This window comes from Lutra lutra, chromosome 9 (assembly GCF_902655055.1).
Source record: "Lutra lutra chromosome 9, mLutLut1.2, whole genome shotgun sequence".
In the NCBI taxonomy this organism is placed as follows: Eukaryota; Metazoa; Chordata; class Mammalia; order Carnivora; family Mustelidae; genus Lutra; species Lutra lutra.
This window is the reverse complement of record NC_062286.1, coordinates 50,793,883-50,809,494: the sequence shown is the minus strand read 5'-3', so window position 1 is coordinate 50,809,494 and position 15,612 is coordinate 50,793,883. Positions and strand designations below refer to the sequence as shown.

At 46.6% G+C, this 15,612-nt stretch overlaps 1 protein-coding gene and 1 long non-coding RNA gene across 7 annotated transcripts; one reads left to right on the top strand and one right to left on the bottom strand.

Moving 5' to 3' along the window:
- Window positions 1–1,888: 1,888 nt before the first annotated feature.
- NAT8 (N-acetyltransferase 8 (putative)) lies at window positions 1,889–4,593 on the bottom strand. Of its 2 annotated transcripts, none has more exons than XM_047745674.1 (2): window positions 4,401–4,593; window positions 1,889–2,878 (listed from the first exon to the last, which is right to left on the bottom strand). In XM_047745674.1, exon 2 carries the CDS (start codon window positions 2,817–2,819, stop codon window positions 2,133–2,135), a length of 687 nt encoding a protein of 228 aa, XP_047601630.1. In that variant the 5' UTR covers window positions 2,820–2,878; window positions 4,401–4,593; the 3' UTR covers window positions 1,889–2,132. The 2 variants fall into 2 exon arrangements, with proteins under 2 accessions (XP_047601630.1, XP_047601629.1); XM_047745673.1 differs by lacking the exon at window positions 4,401–4,593 and adding an exon at window positions 3,404–3,550.
- Window positions 4,594–4,617: 24 nt separating this feature from the next.
- On the top strand, window positions 4,618–15,471 carry LOC125109060 (uncharacterized). Of its 5 annotated transcripts, none has more exons than XR_007130091.1 (4): window positions 4,618–6,180; window positions 13,547–13,681; window positions 13,977–14,091; window positions 14,505–15,471. It is a non-coding gene; the product is annotated as an uncharacterized LOC125109060 (long non-coding RNA). The 5 variants fall into 5 exon arrangements; XR_007130090.1 differs by having other exon boundaries at window positions 13,495–13,681; XR_007130088.1 differs by lacking the exon at window positions 13,547–13,681 and having other exon boundaries at window positions 13,977–14,087.
- The last annotated feature ends 141 nt before the right edge of the window (window positions 15,472–15,612 follow it).

Genomic DNA, 15,612 nt, shown 5'->3' with positions numbered 1-15,612 from the left:
ACTTCCTGCTGTCCTTAGCCCACAGTCTTGACTTAGATACCCTCCTTCCAATTCATCAACAGTCACGTTCACTTGTCTGGCCTTGGGCCCCTTAAACCTGAACTCTGCAGGAAAGCACTGCTTCAGACTCCACTGACCGAGTGTGGATTTGGTCTGGAGAATATGAGTAAAGGAGTAGCCTCCAGGAAAGGCCTGGCCTCTGTCCCTGGCTGTTGGAGCACCGTCCGTGGATCAGGCAATAGGGAGCAGTGGGGTCCCCTGACTTCCTCTGCCTGAGGTGGGACCAGAGGCTCATGGGAAGCCGTCCACTAGTCAGTGGGGTGGGTGCCCCTTTGATGTTCTTTGTCCAGCACCCCCATCATCCCTATACTTATGACAACATATTCCAACTTGCTGCCTCCTTGGTTTCCCAGGCTGCTCTGGCCTGTAAGCCCCTGGAGGGCATGGACCATGTCTATGGGGATTAGCAAACCAATTAATTGTCACTTAAGAAAACTTTCAAAGCATCAAGACCACTGTGGGCCTTCCCCATCTCTAGCACCAACTGGAGCCCACTTGGGAATTCTTCCTGAGAGGCCATTTGGGCCAAGGACAGCTGGTGGGAACCTCCTCTTCCTCTACCTCTCAGAGAGGCTGGGCCCAAAGCCCTGCCATTAACTAGAAGCTGGAGCTGGGAGGAAACAGAAACTTCATTTTAAAAATGGAGTGAGGTGCAGGGAGGGGGGAACACAGTGTAACAGGAGATTTAGATGGCTCTTCTGAGAAGCATGCAGGAAAGGTACAAAAGCTGCAGGCATGGAAGAGGTAGAATGCCTGGTAGAAGGGATGGTGGGTCACCCAAAGTTAGGGAGAAAAGAGACCCAACGGAGGGCAGCAGAGTTGTGGCCCACGGTCTTGGGTAACAAAACATGAATGTTTGCAGTCATCCCATGCATTTGATGAAAGGTCCCCATTTAGGGGAAATGTGCCAGCAGCAATGCCAATTGGCAGGTTTGGGCCTGGTTTGAGACCTGACTGATCCTTCACAGGAGAGAAGCTATGAGCAGGCATACTGCCAAGATGGGGGTATGTCACAAGACCCAGACTGAAAGGGTGCCTGAACTTCCTGGGTCATCCTGGGACTCGGCCTCTGGGTCAGGAAACCTGATGCCTGTGGTGACCTGACTGGACAAGATGCACAGTGGGGTACACACCACACTGCCACTGTATCAGAGGCTTAGGGACAAAAAGGTCAGGCCTGAGGTTTCTGTAAAAATCTGGAGTCTCTGAGCACTGGGACAAGAGGCAGGGTGCCAGGTGTTGCAAGTCTGGGAAACTCACCAATCCCATATCCTCTTCCCAGACACACACAATTCCAGCCTCCCCTCAGGTATGTTGGGTTATGTGACTGGGGCCTGGCCAGCGTGGTAGGGGCCGCACCACTTCTAGGTCTAGCTGGCATTGAAATGCCACTCCCTGTCCCAGGCTGCCTTCCCTTTCAGCGGACACAGTGGGTGGGGGCCAAAGCAGGCTGATGGCATCGTGGGCCCCTGTCCTTCTCCCAGGATTCTTCTTGCTCTCTTTCTTGGCACCCTTTGCTATGTGATTTCAGTTCCTCTCACTAAAGAGGCAGAGACCATTTCTCTTCCCGAGTCTGGGATGTCAGCCGATGTGATACCCAAGAAGCTCAGAAAAGCATTTGCTTGTCTCTGCTTCACTTTTTGCTCCTCTGCGGTTAGCTTAACACCACCACTGAGTTCGCGTGCTGGAAGATGAGTCGTCCCGGTCGCCCTGTCCCTCCAGCTGACCCCACGACGATGTGCGAATTAGGTTGTAGGAGACCAAAGTGCTGCTGGACAAGTCCAGCCTAAATTGCTGATGGTGGACAAGTGAACTAAAGAAACGTTTATTTGTGTGTATTTGTTTTATTCATTTGTTTTAATGCAGCCTTCCCGTGGAGCTAGATAAATCAAACAGCAGCCACCCCAAAAGACAGAAAGGAACAGAGCCACCCACCACCATCCCCCTGGTTCCCACGGAAGGAACAGTAAGCTCTCACGGTGCCATCACACTGAGACTTTGGGGTTTGCTTGCTACCTCAGTAGAGCCGGCCCTCTCCTAAGCCACCAGGAAAAGGATCGTGGGCCACCTTCCTACTCATGTGCCCACGAGGCCTGAGCAGAGGGCAGGTAGTAGACAAACGTAACCAAAGGAACAGCAAGTAGCCTCCAGCACAGGGGGGAGAACTGATGCAACTTCTGGAAGCCCATGCGCTGGTAGAGGGCCAAGGCTGAGTGCTGCAGCATGCTGGTGGTGAGGACGACTTGGCTGTAGCCCTGGTCGCGTGCAAACTGGAGGACAGTCCTGACCAGGGCTTTCGCTATCCCTTGACGTCGGTGATCCAAGGCCATGCACAGGTGAAGCAGCTCCAACTGCTCCTTGTGCAGGGAGCGCTCCTTGACAGGCAGCGCCCCCACGATGCCCACCACCTGCCCCTCAGCCTCAGCCACCCAGAAGCAGGAGCCGGGCTCACTCAAGTAGGACTTGGTGATGTTGGACATGTCTGTGCGCAAGCACTCGGCTGTAAACTTGGTCCAGGGGTATTTGCAGAGGAATCTCAGAGCAGTGAGGAGGGTGAGGCTAGCTATGAGGGCCAGCAGCCAGGAGCCAGAGACCAGGAGGAGGCCGAGGGACACCCCAAGCAAGAGCACCAAGGTTCGGGGAAGCTTTAGGATGTGGCGGAAGGAGGCAGGGCCATACTCATCCAGTGCGTGGAAGAACAAGTCCAGGACCTGTGTGCGGTCACTCTCCTGGTATTTGCGGATGTGGTAAGGAGCCATGGAGGACTGCTGTGCCTGAACCTTAAAGTCCACAAGAGTGAGCGACCTTCCTGGCAGCCCTGGGGAAGAGAAAAGAAGCCAGATAAGTGCCCCATCTCTGCCACCTCCCGGGAGTGGGGGAGACACTGTTCAGGGGATTTCTGCTTTTGCCCTAGAGGATGTAGGAAACAGCCTCCCCAGCAGCCCCCAAGTAAGAGTTTCAACAAAGGCTCCTTCCCCCTTGACTGCAAATTTTTAGGCTGCTGAGGTGGCATAAAAGTCAAACATCAGGGCGCCTGGGTAGCTTGGTTGGTTAAGCATCTGCCTTCAGCTCAGGTCATGATCTCAGAATCCTGGGATCGAGTCCCATGTCAGGTTCCCACTCAGCAGGGAGCCTGCTTCTCCTGCTACTCTCTCTCCCTCTCCCTCTCCCCGATGGTGCTCTTTCTTCCAAATAAATAAATTAAATAAATAAATAAAATCTTTAAAAAAAAAAAAAAAAAAAAAGAAGAGTCAAACATCAAAAAAGTCCCAGACTTGATACCCAGAGCAGGGTCCCAGGCTCCAGTCCTCTCTCAAGAGGCCTTCAACCCCAGTCCTCTCACCTGCTACCACAACAGACTTGAACGTCCAGGGCAGTGTCAGGACAGCCTCTGCCCTCCGTCTCTGACTGGAATCCCAGGAAAGACTGTGCAGGGCTCCCTCCACCACCAGGAACCAGCTCGTTCCTGTATGGCCACCTGTTTGGCTGGCTTCTGCACACTGGATAATCATAAACCCCAGGATCAAGAGGCTGGGCTATGATGCAACCGGAAGCTCATTCTCCACTGACCTCTGCGATCGCCAGGGAATTAGCCTGCCAGGGGAAGCAGGGTCTGGAACATCTCAGGAGATCTTGCCCTGGCAGACAGCCTACACGTTCCTCCCTTGGTGGTTCGCGCCTGGAGCATCTCCCAGCCCCTCGATATGCCTTTGTGTCCACTTCTGGCCCCTTCTGGGACACAGCTTCTGGGAACCTGGGGACTGCACCTCCCGCCTTGCGCTGTCATTACAGACTAGAGTCCAGACCCGTGGCTCAGCACGCAAGGTGCTCTCCCCCTGCCTAGCTCTACCTGGTCTGAGGGAAACTGATCGTTTGCAGTTCGCCCGCCTCATCTCACTAGGCTCCATCTTCATTCATTCGTTTGTTCAAGGTACTGTCGTGTACGCTGCCACGACTGCGTGCCTGGCAGCCTCTTCAGCTCTAAACAACACTGACAAAGCCGGGGACAGCGACCGCTATGACGCGCCCCTGATGTGTGCAGCTGTGAAATATTTTGCACTGAGAGCAACTAAAACGGGGAAAAATTCAACAGGAAAGCCCTTCTCTGTGGCACATGTGTGCTGTCCGGGGGGTCGCTTCCGCCCTGGAAACATGGCGGGCGCTTCTCCCCATGCACCCTCAAGGCCCACTTCTATTAATAGTCTCCACTGCTCCTGAAGCCGGGCTCTCGTCCTCCTCAAGCTTGTGTGTTAAGCGTCATGGAACGCCCGTCTGGGAGAGGCGCCATGTGGGCGGCCCGGCCGGAGCTGAGGGCCCTGGCACACCCAGGTTTTCCGTGCCAGGGGCTCCTCAGCAGTGGCCCGCAATGGCTAGAGCCGTGAGGCGCGCGGCGGCGTGGCGCGGAGAGGGACCTGCTGCCGCGGGGGTGACGGGAACTTCCGGGGAGGACCCTCAGGGTGAGAGCGAAGGGAGGGGTAGATCGCGGCGAGGCTGAGGAGGAGAGGGCGTCCGGGGCTGAGGGGACTGAGGCGTGAAGACCCTGAGGCAGGTCAAAGGCAAAGTGTTCGGGGGACGGGTGGCCAGTACGGCCGAGGGAGGGAGGGAGTGGTGAGGGCGGCTGGGGCCTGGGCATGCATGGCCTATCGTCCCAGTTTGCGGAGTTTGGACTCTACTCCAAAAGCGGCAGGAAGCCAGCGATATGCTTTTAACTGGGGAGTAACATAGCGGTCTGTGTGTGCACGTGTGTGCCTGCCTCTGTGCACGTGTGCCTGCTCTGGCTACATCTGGGGAGTGAATGGGAGGAGGCCGTAGTGGAAAACATAGTCCCCCCCCCCCCCCCCCCCCCGCCGCCGCCACAGGCTAGTGTCCCAGTCCAGGTGAAAATAGAGCCCCCAGCTACAGATAGGCAGGTTGCTCATTGTTCAAGAGCATCCGGGCAAGGAGGACTCATCGGAACAGAAATAGAGCCCTACTCCACTCACCAAGCCGTGAGCCCGGACACAGACCTGAGTCTGGCCAAAGGTGAAGGGGGAGCTTTTTCTTATTTGCTCAAAGGCGGCACTGCCCACTGGACTGTCCATATCCAGTGGACTGCTGTCTGTATGAAAGGGGTATCTTCCTTGTTCTGTGTTCACTAAGGAGCCACGTGGGCTAACAGAGGCCCTACAAGAGTGAGTGGTGGCTTGGAACAGAGTGCGGCGATCCAGATGGTAAGAACCCACCTGTAGTGCATTTTGTGGACAGAAATATCAGGAGTTTGTAATGACCCAAATGGGAATGAGGACGAGGAAGGGGTCAGAGATGACAGCCACATTTCTGGCAAGAACCTCTGGGGGATGCAGGAGAGACAGACTTGGTGCCCCTAGTGGTACCATCCTGAATGAAGCCTTCTGGTCAGAAACCAGAGGCTGGCAGCTAGGGCCCAGGCCTAGTGGATGGAGACTGCTGACAGGTCTTTGGCACCCAGCAAGGTCACAAGGGTAAAGTTTAACATGAAATCTGAGGGGTGAGCCATGGGTATTTGCTACATTGGTTTCATACATTTTAATATTTAAACATTTCAGTGTTAAGCAGAATTTGAACTAGGAATCCAAAGGGGCTCCAAAGTACAGTTGAGTTTTCCCAGCAAGTCTACTATTAACCAGTCAAAAACCTAACAGTCAAGCTGAGGGACCAGAGGTCTGTGATCTGTCCCCATGCTCTCCTTCCTTGTATTCTCACTGGGTTCTGTGGCCTCCTCAAAACCCAGTGGGTTGGTCTCCAGGTTTTTCATCTTTCCTCACAGCCATGAACAATGATAATGTGAGGATATATTGACATTAAAAAAAAAGACTATAAAACAGTAGGTTTTAACTCATTTTTGGAAAACCATAACTTGAAACTAATGTATAGATGCAAGCATGCAAAGAGAAAAGTCTGAGTGATCATACCAAATGATGGCAGCATCTGGATGGAGGACTTATGGGTCATTCTCTGTGCAAATGATGGAACCTCAGGTGTGGTGAGACTCCAGGCTCTGGCCTTCAGATGGTGAAACAGAGGCATGGGAATCTACCTGGCTCTGCCTCAGCTGGATCTGAGAATCTAAAGGCACTTAGCTAAGATCATGAACTCCCAAAGGTAAGGCACATGTGTTTATTATTTCACATTTTAATTAACTGGTGTAGTGTGTACAATTCATTGGCATTCAGCACACTCACTATGTTGTGCAGCCACCGCCTCTACATGGTTCCAAAGCATGTTCACACCCCAAAAACATCCCCCTGGCCCCTACGTAGTCTCTCTCTCTTCCTCCTCTCGCCAGACCCTGGCAACAACTAACCAGCTTTTTAGATGTTTCATTTAAATTGAATCATGTGATAAGCGAAATTCTATGTTCAGCTTCTTCCACTTTGTTTTTTTTTTTTTTTGTTTTTTTTTTGTTTTTTTTTTTTTAATTTTTTTTTATTTTTTCAGCATAACAGTATTCATTATTTTTGCACCACACCCAGTGCTCCATGCAATCCGTGCCCTCTACAATACCCACCACCTGGTGCCCCCAACCTCCCACCCCCCACCCCTTCAAAATTCTCAGATCGTTTTTCAGAGTCCATAGTCTCTCATGGTTCACCTCCCCTTCCAATTTCCCTCAACTCCCTTCTCCTCTCCATCTCCCCTTGTCCTCCATGCTATTTGTTATGCTCCACAAATAAGTGAAACCATATGATAATTGACTCTCTCTGCTTGACTTATTTCACTCAGCATAATCTCTTCCAGTCCCGTCCATGTTGCTACAAAACTTGTGGATTCATCCTTTCTTTCTTTTTTTTTTTTTTTTTTTTTTTTTTTTTTTTTACAGCTTTATAAACATATATTTTTATCCCCAGGGGTACAGGTCTGCGAATCGCCAGGTTTACACACTTCACAACACTCACCGTAGCACATACCCTCCCCGATATCCATAACCCCACCCCCTCTCCCAACCCCCTCCCCCCATCAACCCTGTTTGTTTTGTGAGATTAAGAGTCACTTATGGTTTGTCTCCCTCCCAATCCCATCTTGTTTCATTTACTCTTCTCCTACCCCCTCGACCCCCCATGTTGCATCTCCTCTCCCTCATATCAGGGAGATCATATGATAGTTGTCTTTCTCCGATTGACTTATTTCGCTAAGCATGATACCCTCTAGTTCCATCCACGTCGTCGCAAATGGCAAGATTTCATTTCTTTTGATGGCTGCATAGTATTCCATTGTGTATATATACCACATCTTCTTTATCCATTCGTCTGTAGATGGACATCTAGGTTCTTTCCATAGTTTGGCTATTGTAGACATTGCTGCTATAAACATTCGGGTGCACGTGCCCCTTCGGATCACTATGTTTGTATCTTTAGGGTAAATACCCAGCAGTGCAATTGCTGGGTCATAGGGTAGTTCTATTTTCAACATTTTGAGGAACCTCCATGCTGTTTTCCAGAGTGGTTGCACCAGCTTGCATTCCCACCAACAGTGTAGGAGGGTTCCCCTTTCTCCGCATCCTCGCCAGCATCTGTCATTTCCTGACTTGTTAATTTTAGCCATTCTCACTGGTGTGAGGTGATATCTCATGGTGGTTTTGATTTGTATTTCCCTGATGCCGAGTGATATGGAGCACTTTTTCATGTGTCTGTTGGCCATCTGGATGTCTTCTTTGCAGAAATGTCTGTTCATGTCCTCTGCCCATTTCTTGATTGGATTATTTGTTCTTTGGGTGTTGAGTTTGCTAAGTTCTTTATAGATTTTGGACACTAGCCCTTTATCTGATATGTCATTTGCAAATATCTTCTCCCATTCTGTCAGTTGTCTTTTGGTTTTGTTCACTGTTTCCTTTGCTGTGCAAAAGCTTTTGATCTTGATAAAATCCCAAAAGTTCATTTTTTGCCCTTGCTTCCCTTGCCTTTGGTGATGTTCCTAGGAAGATGTTGCTGCGGCTGACGTCAAAGAGGTTGCTGCCTGTGTTCTCCTCGAGGATTTTGATGGATTCCTTTCTCACGTTGAGATCCTTCATCCATTTTGAGTCTATTTTCGTGTGTGGTGTAAGGAAATGATCCAATTTCATTTTTCTGCATGTGGCTGTCCAATTTTCCCAACACCATTTATTGAAGAGGCTGTCTTTGTTCCATTGGACATTCTTTCCTGCTTTGTCGAAGATGAGTTGACCATAGAGTTGAGGGTCCATTTCTGGGCTCTCTATTCTGTTCCATTGATCTATGTGTCTGTTTTTGTGCCAGTACCATGCTGTCTTGATGATGACAGCTTTGTAATAGAGCTTGAAGTCCGGAATTGTGATGCCGCCAACTTTGGCTTTCTTTTTCAATATTCCTTTGGCTATTCGAGGTCTTTTCTGGTTCCATATAAATTTTAGGATGATTTGTTCCATTTCTTTGAAAAAAATGGATGGTATTTTGATAGGAATTGCATTAAATGTGTAGATTGCTTTAGGTAGCATAGACATTTTCACAATATTTATTCTTCCAATCCAGGAGCATGGAACATTTTTCCATTTCTTTGTGTCTTCCTCAATTTCTTTCATGAGTACTTTATAGTTTTCTGAGTATAGATTCTTAGTCTCTTTGGTTAGGTTTATTCCTAGGTATCTTATAGTTTTGGGTGCAATTGTAAATGGGATGGACTCCTTAATTGCTCTTTCTTCTGTCTTGTTGTTGGTGTAGAGAAATGCAACTGATTTCTGTGCATTGATTTTATATCCTGACACTTTACTGAATTCCTGTACAAGTTCTAGCAGTTTTGGAGTGGAGTCTTTTGGGTTTTCCACATAGAGTATCATATCATCTGCGAAGAGTGATAGTTTGACTTCTTCTTTGCCGATTTGGATGCCTTTAATTTCCTTTTGTTGTCTGATTGCTGAGGCTAGGACTTCTAGTACTATGTTGAATAGCAGTGGTGATAACGGACATCCCTGCCGTGTTCCTGACCTTAGCGGAAAAGCTTTCAGTTTTTCTCCATTGAGAATGATATTTGCGGTGGGTTTTTCATAGATGGCTTTGATAATATTGAGGTATGTGCCGTCTATCCCTACACTTTGAAGAGTTTTGATCAGGAAGGGATGCTGTACTTTGTCAAATGCTTTTTCAGCATCTATGGAGAGTATCATATGGTTCTTGTTCTTTCTTTTATTAATGTGTTGTATCACATTGATTGATTTGCGGATGTTGAACCAGCCTTGCAGCCCTGGAATAAATCCCACTTGGTCGTGGTGAATAATCCTTTTAACGTACTGTTGAATCCTATTGGCTAGTATTTTGGCGAGAATTTTTGCATCTGTGTTCATCAAGGATATTGGTCTGTAGTTCTCTTTTTTGTTGGGATCCTTGTCTGGTTTTGGGATCAAGGTGATGCTGGCCTCATAAAATGAGTTTGGAAGTTTTCCTTCTATTGCTATTTTTTGGAACAGTTTCAGGAGAATAGGAATTAGTTCTTCTTTAAATGTTTGGTAGAATTCCCCCGGGAAGCCGTCTGGCCCTGGGCTTTTGTTTGTTTGGAGATTTTTGATGACTGTTTCAATCTCCTTACTGGTTATGGGTCTGTTCAGGCTTTCTATTTCTTCCTGGTTCAGTTGTGGTAGTTTATATGTCTCTAGGAATGCATCCATTTCTTCCAGATTGTCCAATTTGTTGGCGTAGAGTTGCTCATAGTATGTTCTTATAATTGTCTGTATTTCTTTGGTGTTCGTTGTGATCTCTCCTCTTTCATTCATGATTTTATTTATTTGGGTCCTCTCTCTTTTCTTTTTGATAAGTCTGGCCAGGGGTTTATCAATCTTATTAATTCTTTCAAAGAACCAGCTCCTAGTTTCGTTGATTTGTTCTATTGTTTTTTTGGTTTCTATTTCATTGATTTCTGCTCTGATCTTTATGATTTCTCTTCTCCTGCTGGGTTTAGGGTTTCTTTCTTGTTCTTTCTCCAGCTCCTTTAGGTGTAGGGTTAGGTTGTGTACCTGAGACCTTTCTTGTTTCTTGAGAAAGGCTTGTACCGCTATATATTTTCCTCTCAGGACTGCCTTTGTTGTGTCCCACAGATTCTGAACTGTTGTGTTTTCATTATCATTTGTTTCCATAATTTTTTTCAATTCTTCTTTGATTTCCTGGTTGACCCATTCATTCTTTAGAAGGATGCTGTTTAGTCTCCATGTATTTGGGTTCTTTCCAAATTTCCTCTTGTTATTGAGTTCTAGCTTTAGAGCATTGTGGTCTGAAAATATGCAGGGAATGATCCCAATCTTTTGATACCGGTTGAGACTTGATTTAGGACCAAGAATGTGATCTATTCTGGAGAACGTTCCATGTGCACTAGAGAAGAATGTGTATTCTGTTGCTTTGGGATGAAATGTTCTGAATATATCTGTGATGTCCATCTGGTCCAGTGTGTCATTTAAGGCCTTGATTTCCTTGTTGATCTTTTGCTTGGATGATCTGTCCATTTCAGTGAGGGGAGTGTTAAAATCCCCTACTATGATTGTATTCTTGTCGATGTGTTTCTTTGATTTTGTTATTAATTGGTTTATATAGTTGGCTGCTCCCACGTTAGGGGCATAGATATTTAAAATTGTTAGATCTTCTTGTTGGACAGTTCCTTTGAGTATGATATAGTGTCCTTCCTCATCTCTTATTATAATCTTTGGCTTAAAATCTAATTGATCTGATATAAGGATTGCCACTCCTGCTTTCTTCTGATGTCCATTAGCATGGTAAATTCTTTTCCACCCCCTCACTTTAAACCTGGAGGTGTCTTCGGGTGTAAGATGAGTTTCTTGTAGGCAACATATAGATGGTTTTTGTTTTTTTTATCCATTCTGATACCCTGTGTCTTTGATTGGGGCATTTAGCCCATTAACATTCAGGGTAAGTATTGAGAGATATGAATTTAGTGCCATTGTATTGCCTGTAAGGTGACTGTTATTGTATATTGTCTCTGTTTCTTTCTGATCTACTACTTTTAGGGTCTCTCTTTGCTTAGAGGACCCCTTTCAATATTTCCTGTAGAGCTGGTTTGGTATTTGCAAATTCTTTCAGTTTTTGTTTGTCCTGGAAGCTTTTAATCTCTCCGTCTATTTTCAATGATAGCCTAGCTGGATATAGTATTCTTGGCTGCATGTTTTTCTCATTTAGTACTCTGAATATATCATGCCAGCTCTTTCTGGCCTGCCAGGTCTCTGTGGATAAGTCTGCTGCCAATCTAATATTTTTACCATTGTACGTTACAGACTTCTTTTCCCGGGCTGCTTTCAGGATCTTTTCTTTGTCACTAAGACTTGTCAATTTTACTATTAGGTGACGGGGTGTGGACCTATTCTTATTGATTTTGAGGGGGGTTCTCTGAACCTCCTGGATTTTGATGCTTGTTCCCTTTGCCATATTGGGGAAATTCTCTCCAATAATTCTCTCCAATATACCTTCTGCTCCCCTCTCTGTTTCCTCTTCTTCTGGAATCCCAATTATTCTAATGTTGTTTCGTCTTATGGTGTCACTTATCTCTCGAATTCTCCCCTCGTGGTCCAGTAGCTGTTTGTCCCTCTTTTGCTCAGCTTCTTTATTCTCTGTCATTTGGTCTTCTATATCGCTAATTCTTTCTTCTGCCTCATTTATCCTAGCAGTGAGAGCCTCCATTTTTGATTGCACCTCATTAATAGCTTTTTTGATTTCAACTTGGTTAGATTTTAATTCTTTTATTTCTCCAGAAAGGGCTTTTATATCTCCCGAGAGGGTTGCTTTAATATCTTCCATGCCTTTTTCAAGCCCGGCTAGAACCTTGAGAATCGTCATTCTGAACTCTATATCTGACATATTACCAATGTCTGTATTGATTAGGTCCCTAGCCTTTGGTATTGCCTCTTGTTCTTTTTTTTGTTGTGAAGTTTTCCGCCTTGTCATTTTGTCCAGATAAGAGTTTATGAAGGAGCAAGTAAAATACTAAAAGGGTGGCAACAACCACAGGAAAATATGCTTTAGCCAAATCAGAAGAGATCCTGAATTGTGAGGGGGGAGAAAGGGGATAAAAAGGGGTTCAGAAAGAAAGAAAAAAAAAAACTATTAAAAAAAAGAAAGCCGATAAAAAAAAATATAAAAAGAGGAAAAAATATATATATATTAGATAAACTATTTAAAAAACGTTAAAAAAAAGAAAATGGTAAAAGTTAAAAAAAATTTAGCAGAAGAAGAGAAAAAGAAAAAAAAATTGAAAAAGAAAAAAAAATTAAATTAACTGCAAGGCTAAAAAATCATGGGGAGAAAGCCATGAGTTCCGTGCTTTGCTTTCTTCTCCTCTGGAATTCCGCCGTTCTCCTTGGTAGGTGAACTTGGTCCTGGCTGGGTTTCCCGTAGATCTTCTGGGGGAGGGGCCCGTTGTAGTGATTCTCAAGCGTCTTTGCCCCAGGCGGAGTTGCACCGCCCTTACCCGGGGCCGCGCTGAGTCATCCGCTCGGGTTCGCTTTCGGGAGCTTTTGTTCCCTGAGCGCTTTCCGTAGAGTCCGGAGGACGGGAATAAAGATGGCGGCCTCCCGGTCTCCGGCCCGGAGGAGCCGAGAGCCCGGGGCCCCACTCCTCAGTGCGCCCTCAGAGAACAGTGCCAAATGACTCTCGTCACCCTGGCCTCCGGCCGCGCTCCGAGCTGACCGAGCCTGCGACCGGTTCAAGGCAACCCTGAGCTGAGAGTCACTCCTCGGCTCTGTCTCTGCAGCCGGCTTCCCCGTTCTAATACCGGTAAGCTCTGCGACACTCAGACACCCCCGATCCTTCTGCGACCCTGCGGGACCTGAGGCCGCGCTTACCCCGCCTGGGCTTCACCCCAGTTAAGCCTCTGGAGCGATGTCCCTCAGCAGAACAGACTTTTAAAAGTCCTGATTTTGCTCCGTTGCTCCGCCGCTCGCCGGGAGCTGGCCCCTCCCCCCGCGGTCTATCTTCCCGTCGCTTTGGATTCACTTTTCCGCCAGTCCTACCTTGCAGAAAGTGGTTGATTTTCTGTTTCTGGAATTGCTGTTCTTCTTCTCTTCAATCTCCCGTTGGATTTGTAGGTGTTTGCAATCTTTAGATAAGCTATTTAGCTGATCTCCCGCTACCCGAAGTAGTCTCAGCCTGCTACTTCTCCGCCATCTTGACTCCTCCTCCTTCCACTTTGTTTTTAAGGCTCACCCATGTTGTAGCTTGTATCAGTAGCTCATGGCTTTTTATGGCTCCATAATATTCCACGGTAGAGATATCTCACATTTGTTTATCCATTCATCCATTCATCCATTGAGGGACACTTGGGTTGTTTCCATCTTTTGGCTATTGTGAATTGTGCTGTTAGGAACATTGTTGTACACGTTTTGGGTTGAGCACCTGTTTTTGGTTCTATTGGGTATATACCTAGGAGTGGAATTCCTGGGTCATATGGTGATTTTATGTTTAACTTTTCGAGGAACTGCCATACTGCTGTCCAAAGTGGCTGAACTGTTCTACTTTTCCACCAGCAACGAGTCCTATTTTATTCTCCTGTCTGCCTCAGCACTACTGGCTGGTACATAAAGAGAAATCAGATGCCTGGCACTGTGAGGAATCTCTTTTCCTAGGCTCTGTTTGATATTCATGACAATCTAAGAACTAAGGTTGGTATCAATGTCCCCATTTACAAATGGGAAACCAAGGCCAGAAAAGCTGAGATCTCCTACCTGAGGCCTCGTAGAATCACCATTAGTCCAAAGGTTGTGGATTTAAGAGGAAAAAGTCATTAAAACACCACACTTTATCTTTGAAAAATATTCCCTACTCCACCAGCGCAGCCCAGAAATGGACCAGGGAGATGGACAGTTCATAAATGGCATTACATTTTGGAAATCTCAGGGAGAAGAGAACATCAATTCAGTTTCATTTAACTTAAATTCTCCTCTAATCTCTCATCAGGGCTCCCCGTAACCCAGTGTCAGACCAATGCCATGAACTTCTACTGAGAACTCATTATTTAGAGAAGATGAGTGGAAGAAAATCGTGGCAAGTCCTTTCAAGGGGAAAGAAGTAGGTGGGTGGGTCATCCTTAGTAAGATGTCCAGGAATCCTAGAACTATGATTCCAGCTCCACAGAGATGTTCTGTAACCTTACAACTAATTGTCTGAGAGAGTGAGAGAGTATCAGGCACCCTCTCAAATTAGGGTAACTCAAATTAGGGCACTCCAAATTAGGGTAACTCCAGCAGATTTCATGCAGATGATCAAAGGGACTAATTCTGAAGGTCTGGGTGGTAGAGAGGGACCGAGGGTGGTACAAGAACAAGGTGTATCGCCCAGGAGGCCTGAAGCCAGGTGGGAGGGAGAGATGACAGAAACCTGACTCAGGAGTTGAAAGGTTCGGGGACAAAGCCAGCTCACATGACCTTGCAGGGAGGGGGTCAAGAGAATAAATATGCTGGCCTCACACTGTCTTCCCTTTTCCAGTCTCCTGCGGGTCACCTACTTGGCCAAACCTAAGCAGAAGCCAAGGAGAAGAGTCCTCTTGCTGCCATATAGGTCCGCCTCCCAGAACAGGGGTATTGGAAGGATTGATCTACAGGGGAACATGGAAGGTTAGTTGCAGAAAGGACTATAAAAACATCACTAACAGGCAAATTTGATGAATACAAACTTCATTCTGAGACCAACCAGACTAGGTTATGCTTATATTGTGATGTGAGTGCAGAGTGGTTGCCATTAGTAAACCAGAGCAGGGAAGTGGCTGCAGTAGGTAGGGCAGAAGGGCACCTTTCTGCTCTGAAAGTTCTCTAATGAGTACAACTGCTCATCCCCAAGAATTCTACTTTAGAGAAACTATCCAAAAGAAAAACATGTACAAAGATTTATTGCAAAAGTGAAACATTGAAAGCAGTATAATGTGTAAGAAGAGACTAGGTATGTTACATGTACCTTGTCAATACAAAGAAAGTGAGTGACGGCATGGGGCATGGGAGGAGCCATGCCACAGAGGTGTTCAGAGCATGGGGCCTGGGGTTATTGGGATCAGACTATTAGTCCCAGGCAGCTGAAACGCTCTGTCAGGGAAAGAGATGCCTTTGTAATGGAGACGTCTGGGGAAGGCACCGCCTTAACCAAGGGATCAAACTTTTATCACTAATGATGGGGCCAACGGACATTGCGTGGTGACACGCAATGGCAAGGACCCAAGATTACTTCCAAAAATATTTAAGCTGATGTAAATCATGAACAAATCCAGATAGTGTGGAATTCTGAAAGGTGCTCTTCAAAAAATGTCAACATTACTCTTAAAAGGTTTGCTGTAGATGAAAGGAGATATAACAACTAAACACTGTATGCTGGAGTGCCAGGTCTGTAACTTACATTCAGATCATTCAGCAAGTGTGTGTGTGTGTGTTTTGTACACACCTGAGCACAGACAGGCAGATAGGAGAGCAAGAGGCAAGAGCAAACAAATGTAGCAAAGTGTTAAGAACAAATAGTAAATTCACATGAAAGGTACATGGACTTTTCCTGTATAATTGTTAATTGTTCTTTAGGTTTGAAACTTTTTGAAATAGACTTCAGAGATTAG

Excerpts from the sequence above, each read along its gene's own strand:
- NAT8 (XM_047745674.1), bottom strand. The coding sequence starts at position 2,819 with ATGGCTCCTTACCACATCCGCAAATACCAGGAGAGTGACCGCACACAG.